At 35.8% G+C, this 15800-nt stretch overlaps 1 protein-coding gene across 1 annotated transcript in view; it reads left to right on the top strand.

Annotated features, from left to right (window-relative positions):
• Nucleotides 1-15800, top strand: part of CEP135 (centrosomal protein 135) — a gene marked incomplete at its 5' end in the record, with an annotated part of 80568 nt that overhangs the window by 25466 nt on the left and 39302 nt on the right. The window contains 6 exons of the mRNA XM_082653516.1: nt 1402-1617; nt 4472-4537; nt 7064-7202; nt 9895-10118; nt 14299-14451; nt 15353-15505. Of these exons, the coding sequence (XP_082509642.1) occupies nt 1402-1617; nt 4472-4537; nt 7064-7202; nt 9895-10118; nt 14299-14451; nt 15353-15505 (951 nt within the window). The remainder of the gene's footprint in view (nt 1-1401; nt 1618-4471; nt 4538-7063; nt 7203-9894; nt 10119-14298; nt 14452-15352; nt 15506-15800) is intronic.

The following is a 15800-nucleotide window of genomic DNA, read 5'->3' as shown; positions in this document are numbered from 1 at the left end:
TAAAAGGTGGTTTTTTAAAATAAATATAAAAATTAAACATATAGTTTTCACTTACCTATGTAGTGGTTTCCCTTGTCATGCATTTGACCTAAGAGTGAAAGAACAAGAGACTTCTATGAAGCATGACAAATGACCTTTAGGAATTTATTTATTTGTTTTTTAATTGAAATATAGTTGAGTTACAGTGTGTGTTAGTTTCTGGTATACAGCAAAGTGATTCAGTTATATATATTATATATTATTCTTTTTCATATTCTTTTCCATTATGTTTTATTACATAATATTGAATATAGTTCCCTGTGCTATACAGTAGGACCTTGTTCTTTGTTTTATATATGGTAGTTTGTATCTGCTAATTCCAAACTCCTGATTTATCCATCCTCCATCCCCTTACCCCTTTGGTAACCATAAGTTTGTTTTCTATGTCTATGAGTCTGTTTCTGTTTAGTAAATAAGTACATTTGTATTACTATTTTTTATTCCACATATAAGTGGTATCATATGGTATTTGTCTTTCTCTTTCTGACTTACTTCATTTAGTATGATAATCTCTAGGCCCATCCATGTGTCTGTAAATAGCATTATTTCATTCTTTTTTATGGCTAGGTAATATTCCGTTGTGTGTGTATATATATTTACACACCACAACTTCTTTATCCATTCTTCTGATGGACATTTAGGTTGTTTCCATGACCTTCAGAAATTTAAATGTCACTGCTACCTAGACTGCAACCAGAATAGAGTAAGCCCCAAATATCAGCAGTAACTCTCGAGCAGTGCTGTTCAATAGAAATAGGATATGAGCCACATATGTAATTTAAAACTTCCTAGTAGCCTGATTAAAAAAGTAAAAAGAAAACAGATGAGATATATTTTAATAATGTATCTACCTAAATATATCCAAAATATTACCATTTCAACATGTAATCAATGTCAAATATCATTGCAGTGTTTTACTTTTTTTTGTACTAAGTCTTTGGGATCCTGTTTGTATTTTACATTTATAGCACATCTCTGTTTGGACTAGCCACATTTTAAGTGCTCAGCAGCCATGTGTGGATGCTAGTGGCTACTATATTGGACAGCACTCTAGACTAATATTATCATCGTAGTGATAATCTTGTCATATTTTTAAAACTCTGCATTGGGAAAAAGTTCACACAAATTTCTTACTTATCCTTTCCGTCCATGCTTGAAAATTGAAGACAGTGGATATATATTTTTACTAAACCACACATTGTCAGTTTTGCAAATAGAAACAGTATAAGTTTGCAAATGTAAAAGAGCTGGGGTTTTAACTTTTGGGTTTTTTTTAAATATAGTATTTTGAAATATTTTGGAAGTTCAGTATTTTAATAATTTTCCAATTTATATACCTTATGAATTACAAATTCAATTTAGGTTGACTTTCTTCAGCAAGCTAATAAAGACCTGGAAAAGCATATACAAGAGCTTATGGAAACCAAGGAAACAGTAACTACTGAAGTTGTTAATTTAAGTAACAAAAATGAAAAACTCTGCCAGGAATTAACTGAAATAGACCAGTTAGCACAGCAGTTGGAAAGACATAAAGAAGAAGTGCTCGAGACTGCCGACAAAGAACTTGAGGAAGCAAAGGTGTGTCTAGGTTGTGGAGGTGCTCATTAATTCTCCTAGAGTATGGTGAGCTTGAGACCTTTTGATGTCCTATTCAGGCCTTTTGGTTTGTTTTGTAATTCACGTTTTTCTAAGGTGTTGTTTACATCCCCTAAATTCTTGCCCTTTTTCTAGTTGTTTGTCTTTCTGAAGCACATCTCTTCCTAGGACAGCTCTCCAGACTCTATCCTCTTTTTCTACAAGATTTTCATCTCTGTCCTTTTATCTCTGCATTGTGAGCAGGCTTCTGAAGTTTGTCCTCTAGGTCATTTTTGTGCTCATGAACCTTTAAAGGTATTTTTTAAAACTGTGTATGTCCTTGCACATTTTTAAGTTGATAGCTAACATTTTTCATCTTCAGGTTTAAATAGATGCAAAGGATGTAATTTCTAATCAATTGTAAGTATTGATCTCTTAAAACTGTCATATCATTCTTTTAAATATAGCCAGTATAATCCAAATGACCCTTCTTGAAATCCTCACAAAATTTTATCCTATTTTAACATTTTTATGCTTGAATATCTTTTTATAATAACTCATATCAAATGTCTCTGCAGTTAAAAAAATACGTGAATTGAAATTTTTTATTTTAAAAAATGTCCTGCGACTGTAAGGTTCAGAGTGTTAGTATTTTCCTCTAAATAGTGTTATCATTATAATTATTAGTAATCAGTGGATCAAAGTGACAACTGTAGTACAAATGTTGATAAATACTTATTAAATTAAAAAGTAAAATTTTATTGGAAATACATCTCTTAGTAAGATATAATGGGAGAAAATAGTGTCTTAATCAAAGGCTTCGGCCAGCTCCAACATTTCAGGTTATCTTTTTGTCTGGTGCTTCGGAAGTTTTTTATAAGTAGAGATAGAATTACATTAGATGCATGCCCTTCTTTTGAAAAGTGGGGAAAAGGCAGTTTTGGAAGGGGAAGTGGGAAAGAAGAACTCACATGATACCTAGAGCACAAGCAGGTTCTCAGGTAGATAATTTTTAAGAAGGACTGTATGTGCAAATTTAAGAATCCAGATATTGATTCCTTGAAACTATATATACATATATATAATATATATTGTAAATAATATATTATTTGTGTATGTGTGTGTGTGTATATATATATATATATATATGATAGTTTTACATAATACTTGGATAGTCTTTATGTTATCCCAGGAATGAGTATAACCTAGTTTGAAGATCACTACTTTACATCAGTTGAATAATATGAGTTAATTTTATAGTGTCACCTCCACTAATTAGGGGAATAGAAGGAAACTACCTCAACATAATAAAGGCCATATTATGAAAAGCCCACAGCTAACATCATACCCAGTGACAAAAGACTGAAAACTTTTCCTCTAAGGTTAGGAGCAAGGGAAGGATGCCCATTCTTACTACTTCTATTCAACATAGTACTGGCAGTCCTAACCAGAGGAATTAGGCAAGAAAAAGAAATAAAAGGCATCCAATTAAAAGAAAGAAGTAAGATTATGTTTCCAGATGAGATGATCTTATGTGTAGAAAACACTAAAGAGTCCATTAAAAAGAAAAACAAAAACAGAACTAATAAATTCAGCAAACTTGCAGGATACAAAATCATTGCATAAAAACCTGGTGCATTTCTATATGCTAGTAATTAAAATACAAAAAGGAAATTAAGAAAATAATCCCATTTACAATAGCATCAAAAAAGAATAAAGTACTTAGGGATAAACTTAATCAAGGAGGCAAAAGACTTGTACCCTGACAGCTGTAAAACACTGCTGAAAGAAATTAAGACAGAAATAAATGGAAAGATATCCTGTGTTCATGGATTGGAAGACTGTATACTGCTCGAATGTCCATACTACCCAAAACAATGTGCAGATTCAGTGTAATACCTCTCCAAATCCCAATGGCATTTTTTACAGAAATAGGAAAAAAAATCCTAAAATTCATGTGGAATCTTAAGGGACCCAGAATAGTCAAGACAGCCTTGAAAATGAAGAACATAATTATTGCGGTTTTAATTTTGCTTTTGTGGCTTTAGTTTCATTGCAACACTCCTATATCTCATTCCTCTCCTTTTCCACTTCCTTTTGCATATTCTGTGCTGTGCATACAACATATTGAACACAGCTTCACGTGTCCAATTGGCAGTAATCAAGAATGACACCTTGGCTCAATAGAAGATTCCTATTAGGTTATAATTTTTTTTTTTTTTTTTGCGGTACGCAGGCCTCTCACTGTTGTGGCTTCTCCCGTTGCGGAGCACAGGCTCCGGACGCGCAGGCTCAGCGGCCATGGCTCACGGGCCCAGCCGCTCCGTGGCACGTGGGATCTTCCCGGACCGGGGCACGATCCCGTGTCCCCTGCATCAGCAGGCGGACTCTCAACCACTGCACCACCAGGGAAGCCCCTAGGTTATAATATTTTAATCTTGGCATTCAGCACTCTCAGTTGCAGTGTAGAGGATCCAGGTTGGTAGTAGCAGGTGGTGAGAAAGCAAATAAGATAGGAAAGTCAGGAAATGACAGGGCCACAAGATGAATCCTAAAAATCAAGGATCAAGAAAAGTCCTACAAGTATACAGATAGAAAAAGATTTTCAAGTAGCCCTCTCGTTTCATATGTTACAGATAGGTCCCTGTAAGCATTCAGGATACCAAGAAATTAGAGAAACCTAAACTTTGCCTCCTCCTCATTGAAACTGAGACTTAGGGCTGGCTAATGCCTCAGGTCTCACTGGTGAGAGGGAACATGAACTGCTTGAAAAATGGCTTGGTCTCATTTGCACTGTGACTTAGTGATAAGTATTCTTGACTTTTAGGTATTTACCTAATAGGCTTTTTATTCCTAGAAAGAGATTAAAAAAAAGCTATCTGAAATGCGGAATCTTGAAGAAACAATGGGAAAACTTCAACTGGTAAGTAGGTGTTATATTGCAGGGGTCCCCAACCCTCGGGTCGTGGACTGGTACCGGTCTGTGGCCTGTTAGGAACCGGGCCGCACAGCAGGAGGTGAGTGGCGGATGAGCAGAGCTTCATCTGCTGCTCCCCATCACACGCATTACCGCCTGAGCCATCCCCACCCCCATCCGTGGAAAAATGGTCTTCCACGAAACCAGTCCCTGGTGACAAAAAGGTTGGGGACTGCTGTTATATTGAATTGCCAGCATTTTCATCAAGAAAATTTTTATGTTTTATTTTACTTTTTTTTAACTAAGATACAATTAACCTATCATGACATTCACTCTTTTAAGTGAACAATTCAGCGGTTTTGGTATAGGCACAAAGGAGTGCAACCATAGTTTGTCCAAATTATGGAAGACGTTCTAAACCATGGCAGGATGTTTGGATTTTATTCTAGTGGACAGTAGAAAGCCATCTAAAGTGTAAGCAGAGTAAGACAAAGGCATCAGAGTTTCAAATGAATGAACTGGTTTCTTAGAAAATGTGGGAAAGTAATTTAAGGTATTAAAATGATCTTCATCTCTCGGGGGTCTCATTGCTACTCTGCTCCCAGAGTTTTGTATCCACTCCCTGAGGGGCTGTCTGGTCAGTCTTTAATTTGCCATTGGCAAGGCTGGCGTGGGCAAAAGAGTGAGGAGGAAGATAGGAGGTGCAGTGGTTTTTTTCATTACTATCTAATTCCAGAACATTTTTTCACTCCAGGAAAAAGCTTCATATCCATTAGCAGTCACCCCTCATTTTCCTCTGCTCAGCCTCTGGCGACCACTGGTCTGCTTTCTGTTTCTGTAGATTTGCCTATTCTGGATATTCTGTATAAATAGAATTATATAATATGTGACCTTTTGTGTTTGGCTTTCACTTAGCACAATGTTTTCAAGGTTCAAGCATGTCATAGCATGTATCGTTACTCCTTTTTATGGCTAAGTAATATTCCATTGTATGTATATATTTAGTTTCATTTATATTTTTATAATTCTTTAATATCATATATAATAGGTAGCAAGTTACACTCAAATTTGGAAAACCTGTTAGGAATTTTATATTCTTTAAATGACTTCATGACTTGTCAGTTTACTAATATTTAAACTAAAAATTGATAGTTACTTTGTAAAATTTTGTTGACTTTTATTAAAAGCACTCAATCGTCTTTTAATAATTTTGTTTGGCATTACAAACCATTTTACTAGTCATATTGTTTGTTCTGGTGGTCTTCAAATGAGAAAACTAATAATCATCCCAGCATAAACCTAGATATAGCATATAGTCTTAGAGTCTAGAACTGGCAGAAAGAATGTCTTTCTTACAGGTAGAAATTTCTAGGTGGTCATCCAAAAGATTGTTAAAAATTTTTTTAATAGCCTGTTAAATTGGATGAGTTTCCACTAATAATGAAAAGACTAATACTAATTTCCAAGTTTTCTCATTACTTATACTCTTTTTACAGTCAAGCTGTAATGTTCTGGTGGCAGTCATAAGGCAAATTAAAAAAACAAAGCCATTTGTGATATGCTGGCACATAGTAGGTGTTCAAATACTTGTTGATTTTTATATGCTCACTATAAACAGTGCATCACAATGGCTTCCTGTTTTACTCAACTGCAGGTATTCAGTTCAGCTCAATATTGAATAATTGAATTAGCTAAACCTGCTAAATGTTGTCTACTCTTGAGTTTCGTAGATATTTTTAAATTCTCCAGTGAGGTCAATAAATGTAAAGTAGATGTTTTGATGTTTTCACTACAGTGTAAGCTCTGTGAGGACAGGGATTTTTGTTGTTTGTTCAGTGCTGTTTTTATGCACACTGTATACAGTTATATGTGATTCATAATGCTTATCTCAGAACTCTGACCAAATTTTAGTATTGTTGCCTGACAGCAAGATGTTGCTGTACTTTCTGACCTTCTTATTTTTTCCATTGGTACTACAGTTTATGTTTTTTTAAGGTAAATACTAATGATATCATTAGCTAACACTTATTAAGTACTTGCCATGTGCCGGACACTGTACAGAGTGCTTCACATTCACAGAGTCATCCATTCATAGATGAATCCTCAGTGTCCAGGTACTGGTCTTATCCTCATTGTGCAGATGAGGCTGAGAGAGAAACCTTTGTACTTATGTATACCTATGGTAGTCTTAGAGCACTGTCTTAACTTCTGCTTTCCTTTAAACATAAAAAACTTTAAAATTTTTTATTGCACAAGTACATATTCATTTTTTAAAAAGACAGTATGCTAACAAATTAAAAGAAAATAAAATCCGATAGTTCTACTACTTTAGAAAGGAGCACTGTTGAATTTGGGTTTTATTGTTGCTTTTAACCATAATTGATAATTAACTTTCATTGAAACCATATATATTTGACTGACTAAAAGTGTGTATGTGACTTACTCTTAAATAAATGTGCTTACAAATATCTATTTTAAGTGCTATATTTATGAAGTTGCTAGAAATCTTAATTATAGTGTTAAAATTTTCAGGAATTAAACTTATGTCATAAAGAAAAGGAGAGGCTGAGTGATGAACTCCTTATAAAATCAGACCTGGAAACTGTTGTTCATCAGCTTGAACAAGAAAAGCAAAGACTTAACAAAAAAATTGAAAGTTTCGCAGTTACAGGTAAAATATAAAATGTTGATAACTTAAAAAATGATTGTGATGTCTTCTTAATGTATTATTTTTAGTAGTAGATGATCTTTCATTCATTCATTCAATAAATATTTGTTGAGTGCTTGCTGTGTATCAGAAACCAGAGTAGGTACTGAGATACAGTAGAAAACCTCTGCCTCAGGGACCTTACAGGGGCCTTTTACATTCTGACTAGTTGGTACAGGGAACCCCGTTTGAATATTTTTCAATGTACATATATCCTTCTTTGAGGCATGCAGTAATAGAATTAATTACAACTATGCGGAAGACCATTCTGAAATAGTGGAAAATTGAAGTATAGAATCTTTTTAAGTAAATGCAGTTTTATCACCTTAAAGTACACACACACACACACTTGAAATAGGCTTTCTGCCAGGTACCCCATCCTAAATGAGTTGATTTAAGGAACTTGTAAGAATTCATTCATTTGTTCATTCATTCATTTGACAAGTGTTTATGAACCGGTTTTGGTGCCAGGGTACATAATGGTAAACAAGATACACAAAGGCCCCTGCTCTTGTGGTGGTTTTAATCTAGTTAGGGAGACAAACTAGTAGCACATAAGTGAAGAAGTTAGTTTTAGGTGGTAAGAATTTTCAAATACAATGGGAAGGTATGCTAGAGATCGACTGATCCAAGGGCTTAGTGACAGGACACCAGCCATGTGAAGATCTGGGGCAATTTTCCAGGCAGAGGGGATGGCAAGTGTGGAAGCCTGGTGCCATCAAACTCCATGTAGTGAAAGAAAGCCAGTGTGCTATTTTAAGAAGAAGCTATATCCTAGGCTCTTCAGCATTCATGTGGATAATCTGTCTAACCTTCTCTACTTACCAGCTGTATGACTTGAGCATGTTCCTTCGCATTGCTTCAGTTTCCATATCTGTGTGGTTAATGATGGCACTTAATCCAGAAGGTTGTTGTGAGGATTAAATGGGTTAATATATTATTAAAGTGCTTAGACCTACATATAAAACTTTGCAATTTACTTCCTTCCATGCTAGCTCTATCCTGCCATTTCAGTGTAATTTTTCAGATACCTGAAACTCCCTCGTTCCTTTGTGTTTTGAATATATCCCCCTGCACAAAACCTAGCCATGGATCAACCAAAGTACTCACACACGAGCAGCTAAGCAGTCCTTGCGTGTGCACCCGACAGTATCAACGGCACTGTAACTTGTATGGTCCCAAACCACAGCACCCACCCCTCAGTGATGTGTGGAAATCTTACTCTATACTTCTTACTGCTTAGTTGCCCAGTCTCTGCAGGGAACATTTTCAAGTGTTCTTCATTCTCAGTAAACCCATTCTAAGAGGATGATCTTAACCTTTGGTTTCCCCTAAGAAAATGGAAGCCGTCAGGGAGGCATTCTGTCGGTTTCCTGTCCCCAGATCTTGAACCTGTCCATCTTTATTTTCCCTCCTGTTACTTGTACCTCTTATGAAAGGCCACTGCCTCCATCTGTTCTCTAGATCCCATTCTCTCTAATTTTAAAACGCTTTCATATTAATTATCTCCTTTCCTAACTTTAGCCTTTGTACTGTTTTTTCCCATTAGTATTCAAACATGCTTACCCTTCTCCCATTCTAAAAGCAAAAATTGTACCCATTCCTATCCAGCCACTCTTTCCTTCTCATCATAGCTTTAACACCTTAAAAAGTCATCTGTACTTTTCTGCTTGATCACCAACTACCCTTTATCACCTCAGTCCACTCCAGTTGGCTCTGTCCTCATGTCGCCAATAAAACAGCTCTTATTAAGGTCACCACTCACCTCCATTATGCTAAATGCAGTGGACACTTTTCCATTCATCAGTTTATTTGACTTAGCATTTAACACATTTGCCTGTTCCTTCCACTCTCATACTTTCTTACCTCTCTGGTCACTCCTCAGAATGAATTTCCCTATTCATCCTCCAGATTGCATTGCATGCTGTTCTTTTGTAGCTCTTGTCCTACTACAACTAGAATAATTATTTGACCTTGACTATGTTTTTCATATTTGTATCCTTAGCTCATGCTGGGCGTATAGTAAATACTCAATAATTATCTGTGGAATGAATGAAAGAAAAGATGGGAAGTGAATCAGAATATGTCTTGAAAATCATTTCATGCTTTAGAGTTGTAAAGAATATCAGTTAAATTGAACTATATGAAATTGCCAGTATTAGGCTACTTATGACTCCTGAAAAGGTGATTTCTGTGGTAAAAGTTAATAATTGTGTTTATTTAAAGAAAGACTAGTTGTTTTGACCTCTTTGTATATATACTATATTAAATTCAAGCTTAATGTTAAAATTGCCCACATTATGATCAATTGTTTACAGGTAAATTTTCTTTTAGTGCATTTTCAGGTCATCAGAATGTACCATGTGATGATTTACTGCTTCACTGTGTAGTACTAAATAGTACCTATCCTTGTATATGACAAAAGCAGAGGACTTTGACTTATTGGATTTTATTTAAACTTTTAATTTTTGCTTTTGTTTTTTTTCTCTTTTCCTTTCAGCATTTACCTCTTTGATATCTGGCAGTTATAGGTGATATATGAAATAGCTAATGATTTTTAGTAACTTACATTGTAAAAGTTATTGATACAATTTATTTGGCTGATTATACATTTTATATGCAACATTGTTTTAATATTTTATACTTTAATTTGCAGAAAGAGAACTTACTTTGGAAGTTGAGAGGATGAGGCTAGAACATGGAATAAAACGACGAGACAAGTCACCTTCTCGTTTAGATACGTTTCTGAAAGGTATAGAAGATGAACGAGACTTTTATAAGAAAGAGCTAGAAAGACTCCAGCATTTAATACAGCGAAGATCTTGCTCTCGAAGTCATTCTACATGTGAAAAAATTTCAGTAATTAAGACACTAGAAAAGGTAATATCTCTTTATGAGAGTAATAGATAAGGCAAGAAAGTATCTTTATTAGCAAACTTTTATGGTTTATTATTGCATTAAATCTAACGTTATTCTACTTGCTTTTAAGAAGTCTTTCTTAATTTTGATTTTTGTTTTCTTCCATGACCTGTACTTTAGGAACACTGTATTAATTAGGAAAACTACTTAAGAACAAAGCAAAGCATACTGACTCCTGGAAATTAAGGAAAGATTGAATAGCTCATTATATATATGGGAGGAGTGCAGGGGCATCTGAGCTTCCAGAAACTGGAATCAGGAACTCATGCTATTGGATATTTCCTCTCTTTCTATCCTTTACTTTCTGTATCAGATGCATTTTGTCTCTTGAAGCAAAGTAGCTTTGTTTATATGGCTTCATGCCATTCCCAGCCTTGGACCAGTCAGAAAGCCAGGCCACATTGTACAGACCAGTCATCTTCCATGATAACTATGCAACAGGGGAAGGTACAAAATGTCAGTGAGTGCTGGACAGATCATCCCATTTGTCCACTACAATCACATTTGCAACTCGGTAGTCTAAAGACATATATTACTTAAAGTTAACCATGATTTATAAGAGATTAAAAGCATGTGTCTCTATTTTAGGGCTTAATTATTTTCAACATTTTATAAATATCATTTGGGTTCTTTGGATTTTTCTTTATTTTAAGCTTTGGAGCTATGGGAGTCCTGGAGGCTTATGTGACCCTAATGTTGTCTACACACTAGATAAAATTAGGGGAAGTTAGGAGTAAAATCATTAAAACTCAGAACATTTGATTTCAGACTTGGCTCTATTAACCAACTATGTCATCTTTTTCCTGAAGATCTCTGTCCATTGTCAAATGGTTTTGAGTCATTTTCTGATTAGACTGTTTTTTAACCTCATTGGCTAGTGGCTAAATTTGACTTACAAAGTTTAGTTTAAACACTATGCTGTGTTATCTGTTACAAGCACAATGAATTGGTGGAAAATGCAGTGTAAGTTAATTTATGTGTACTGAGTTGTTTTCAAGCTCCATATATACCTAGGGATCGGGAAAAATCACTGAATTGATCACCTTCATTGTGTCAGACAATCTTCTACAAGATGGTTGATGAGTTTAATCAAGTATTTATTAAATAGAACTGAGTAGATAAGTACCTCAACGCTTTTAAATATTTGATTTGTTTGCTTGGTGTGAATTCATAATTGAAAGACAAATTGAGATGTACTGGTAAGGTACTGGTGAAATTAGGAGAGACTTTCTCCCCCTTCAACTTATTTACTTCTTGAAATATTCTAATGTTACCTGACGTAGATAAAGAATTCACTTTCTAAAGTTTAGAAAGTTGGGACATTGATAGCATTTTAAAGTCCCAGTAATAAATTTCAGGCATGGTAGGGAATAATAGGTGATGTACATGAGTGAAATGGATGGAGTGTAAGACAGTTGTGAGTGCTGGGAACTAGAGTAAATTCCCACCTAAAATTGGGTATTTTAAACGTGCTTAGAAACACTTGTTGGCAAACAACAAAGACTTCTCTAAAGCTGAATTAGGTACAGGCTGTGAGTTTTCAACCCCTGCTTTATGGCAAATTGTTAGGCAGAGTTTCTTGGGATTGCAGCAACTCAGTAAAATATTGACATTTTTAATATCAATGATTTTTGTCAACAGTACACCCATTGATTCTCTGTTGTCTGTGTAGGGACGGCACTGTCCTCTTTCACGTTGTACTGACTGGGTTCCAAATGTGAGTTTTGAGTATAGTGTAGCAGAAAGTGCTTTGGATTTGGAAACCTGATAGAAGTTTCAACTCTGCACAGTGGCTTTATGACCTTAGGCAAGTTACCTAACTTCACGTTTCCTCATTTGCAAAGTGAGGAAAGTAACTACAGCCTCTTGTGAAGGTTACATGAGATAATTTGTAGAAGGGTTCAGCATAACACCTAGTTCCTAGTAAATGTTTCATTTCCTTATTATTTGCTGGTTCAAAGCACATCAGGTCTAGGTAGAAAGTTAGGTTCAGTTCAGTAGACATATACTGAGAATGTACTATGAATGAGACTCCCAGAATATGAGATAAAGAAGACCTGTTTCCTATCCTCACAGTCTTTAGCATTGTGTGTGTGCCTGTGTGTGTGTGTGTGTGTGTGTGTGTGTGTGTGTGTGTGTATTAGGAACAATGGAGTGGTAAAAGGGAATTATTAACACAAATATAAATGCCTACATACAAGATCTATTTGGAAAAGTAGAGAATTCATTCATTTTACTGGGTACCATGCTAGGTGCTGAAGATGTGGTAAGACCAGATACCTACTGTGTCCCTGATAGAGTTTACATTTTAGTGGTAAAGACGCATTAAACACCCAATCATGTAAATAACTTTATAATCTCATGTAAAGTAAGTGTTAATGAGGAAAGAATACAGGAAAGATTCAGAATGCTATGAGAGTACATTGAGGGAGATCTGAATTAGGTTGGAGAATCCTGAAGGACTCCTTAGAGAAAGTGATGTTTAAGCTGAGACCTAGACAGTAATGAAAATAGACTGTCAAATCCTTATTCATTGAGCTCTCCTTTCTAAAACATAGGCAGCCCACCTCCTTTCTGTAAGATATTTTTATTTAGATACTGTTAAGTTACAGATTTTCTTTTATTGTTATTTAAACCTTGATTAAGTCCTCACCATAATTGCTTTTGTCCTATAATACATCTTGTCCTTTAAGGTGTCCATATAGCTAATCTCATCCATTATGCCTTGATTTTGCTTGTTTAACCAAGAGGATAACTTATTTCCAAGTGGCAGGTGAAGGGAACTTCACAGATATCTACCATTTACCAAGTCTACATTGGTCATGGTATGTGCACAGTAGATATTGAATAACATAGATTAGGATGCTTCCCAGTGTACCAAATTATCAGATTATCACTATCTGGAGCTTCTGCATTTAGTACTTGAACATTAATATACCACAGATCCCAAGACTACATTTACTGTATTTATTTTCTACAATAGCTATGAAGATAGTGGATTTTTTGAATTGTACTGGAATAATAGGCAAAATCTTGTTTTAGAAATGTTGAAAGTAGTTGCTTATTCAGTGAACATCCCTAATGTACACCGTCTGGTAGAAATATTTATATTGGGACTTTCCTGGTGGTCCAGTGGTAAAGAATTGGCCTTCCAATGCAGGCCACGCGGGTTCGATCCCTGATCGGGGAACTAAGATCCCACATGCCGCAGGGCAGCTAAGCCTGCGCGCGCCACAACTACTGAGCTCACCCGCCTCAACTAGAGAGCCCGCGTGCCACAAACTACAGAGCCCACGCTCCCTGGAGCCTGCACACCACAACTTCAAAAGAGAAAACCCACACTCCACAAATGGAGAGAATCCCGCGTGCCGCAACAAAGGGCCCGTGAGCTGCAACTAAGACCCGATGCAGCCAAAAATAAATAAATAATAAAATAAATCTTAAAAAAAAGAAATATTTATATTTATTTGATTGCAAAAATAGACCTCACATAGGTTTGAAGCTGGGATAGTTGGGGTTTGGTGTGCTAGGGAAATTGATCTTAGATTCAGTCACAGAAGACACTGAGGAATGTGCTAGGCTGTACAGTTACTTGTACTGGATGAGCAGCTATACACATACCCTCTTAATTCCTCCCCTGGAGAGGGTTATAAACTAGGGGTTCCCAACAATCAGTATGAATCAGAATCACCTGGAGGGCTTGATAAACCAGTTACTGGGCCCTGTCCCCAAAGTTTCTGATCGAGTAGGTCTGGGGTGGGCCCCAAAACTTGCATGCCTAACAAGTTTCCAGATGCTACATGCTTCTGGTCTGGGGATTATACTTTAGTTACCACCAGTATAAACAACTCAGGGAGAATGACAGTTGAAACATCTCACGGACTCTGATCAAGTAGTATCAGTGGCAACTGGGTCCCTTGCTGGGAACTTGAAGGCCAGGAAATTTGCCCCAGTACTGCCAGCACTCTCTCTCCTTCTCTCCTTATAGATTAAAAATTGTGTTCCTTAATTACATTAAAGGAAGTTGTGTTCTTTTTGTCTGTTAGCATCTTTCAGTCAGTCTCATCATCAGCATCCTTGTGGCAACCAAATGATGATAATTATAACAAATGATAACTTCTGTTTTTGAATTATGTTTCAGGGTGATTACAACTCAGAAATTCATGTGATCACAAGAGAAAGAGATGAACTTCAGCATATGCTAGAAAGATTTGAAAAACATATGGAGGATATACAGTCCAATGTTAAATTATTGACAGCAGAAAGAGATAAACTAAGTGTCTTATATAATGAAGTAAGATATTGATTATAATTAAGCCAACAGATTATATAGCACCAGTTAACTGTAATGGTACCAGTATATATCCTTTAAATTACTGTAATATATGGACCTTAGTGATTTTCCTTCAGAGTTAGAATTAATAAGTAATAGTTTCTACTATCATCCTGTTCCCAAAGCAGAGATTTCTATTGCTTTTTCATATTTATTCTTCCTCTTTTCTAGCTTATCTATGGACCAGGTCAGTTAGGGATAATTCCCTATTTCTAAAACTACTGAATGAGTCTCAGCCTGACTCTGAGCCAGGTGTATCCTTGGGATTCAGACATGTTGGGGTATGTCTATGAAACAGTGGGTAGCACTCACTAATTGGATATTAAGGACTTAGCCTCTAGGGATAGGGAGGGGAGATTCAATACAGTTTGGGCTAATTATAAAGCCTCAGTTGTTAGAGGGCAAGGTGAGTCTGAGCAAAGCATGGTGTTTATCACCAAAATTTGTTCCCATACCAATCTCCCATGAAATCCTATTGCTATTTTTAGAGGGAGAGAAGGACATACGGGTTAAGAGGCCAAGTTGAAAAAGCCGTTTTCACTTCTGGTGCTTTTTTGGGATTCTGCAGTACAAATTGATCCACTTTTGGGCTTTTCCCACTGTTAGCTTAGATTTCTGCTTTCTTGGGACTGCTTAGTTTATTACTAGTTGTCCATGTGCTATTTGGTTTCCCAAATTTTGTGGCTGGCACTTCCCTCAATCTCCTTGTCCTTTGTTTTTATTATTACTGTTATTACATTAATCCTTTTACTCTCATTTTGGTGGCATTTGGGAAGAGAGCAAAAGTAGCATATGTTTAGTTGCCTTTTTTAAACTGGGAGCATGTCCAATGTTTTTTAATTTATATCTTTAATACATTAAGGCTCAGGAAGAATTATCTGCACTCAGACAAGAATCTGCCCAAACCACAGTCTCCCATAATACTGTTAGTCTTATGGAAAAGGAAAAAGAACTTGCATTATCTGACTTAAGAAGGATTATGGCAGAAAGAGAAGCTTTAAAAGAAAAGTTAAAAGTACGTATTGACTTAATTGACTTATTTTTAAAAGATAATTTATTGAGAAAAGGGGAGGTCTTTTTATATGTTTTCCTGTGACATGACTATTTTGAATCTAGATCAGGGGTTGGCAAACAATGGCACATGAGCCAAATCCAGAACGCTGTGTTTTTGTATGGCCCGTGTGCTAAGAATGGTTTTTACGTTTTAAAATCATTGAAAAAATATCAAAAGAAAAATACTTCATGAGACATGAAAATTATGAAACTCAGATTTCATTGTTGATAATACTCATTAATTGGAATACTCATTC

This window comes from Grampus griseus, assembly GCF_964374135.1.
Source record: "Grampus griseus genome assembly, chromosome: 4".
Taxonomy (NCBI): domain Eukaryota; kingdom Metazoa; phylum Chordata; class Mammalia; order Artiodactyla; family Delphinidae; genus Grampus; species Grampus griseus.
Note: the sequence above shows the minus strand (reverse complement) of the source record. Positions and strands in the feature narration are given on the sequence as shown.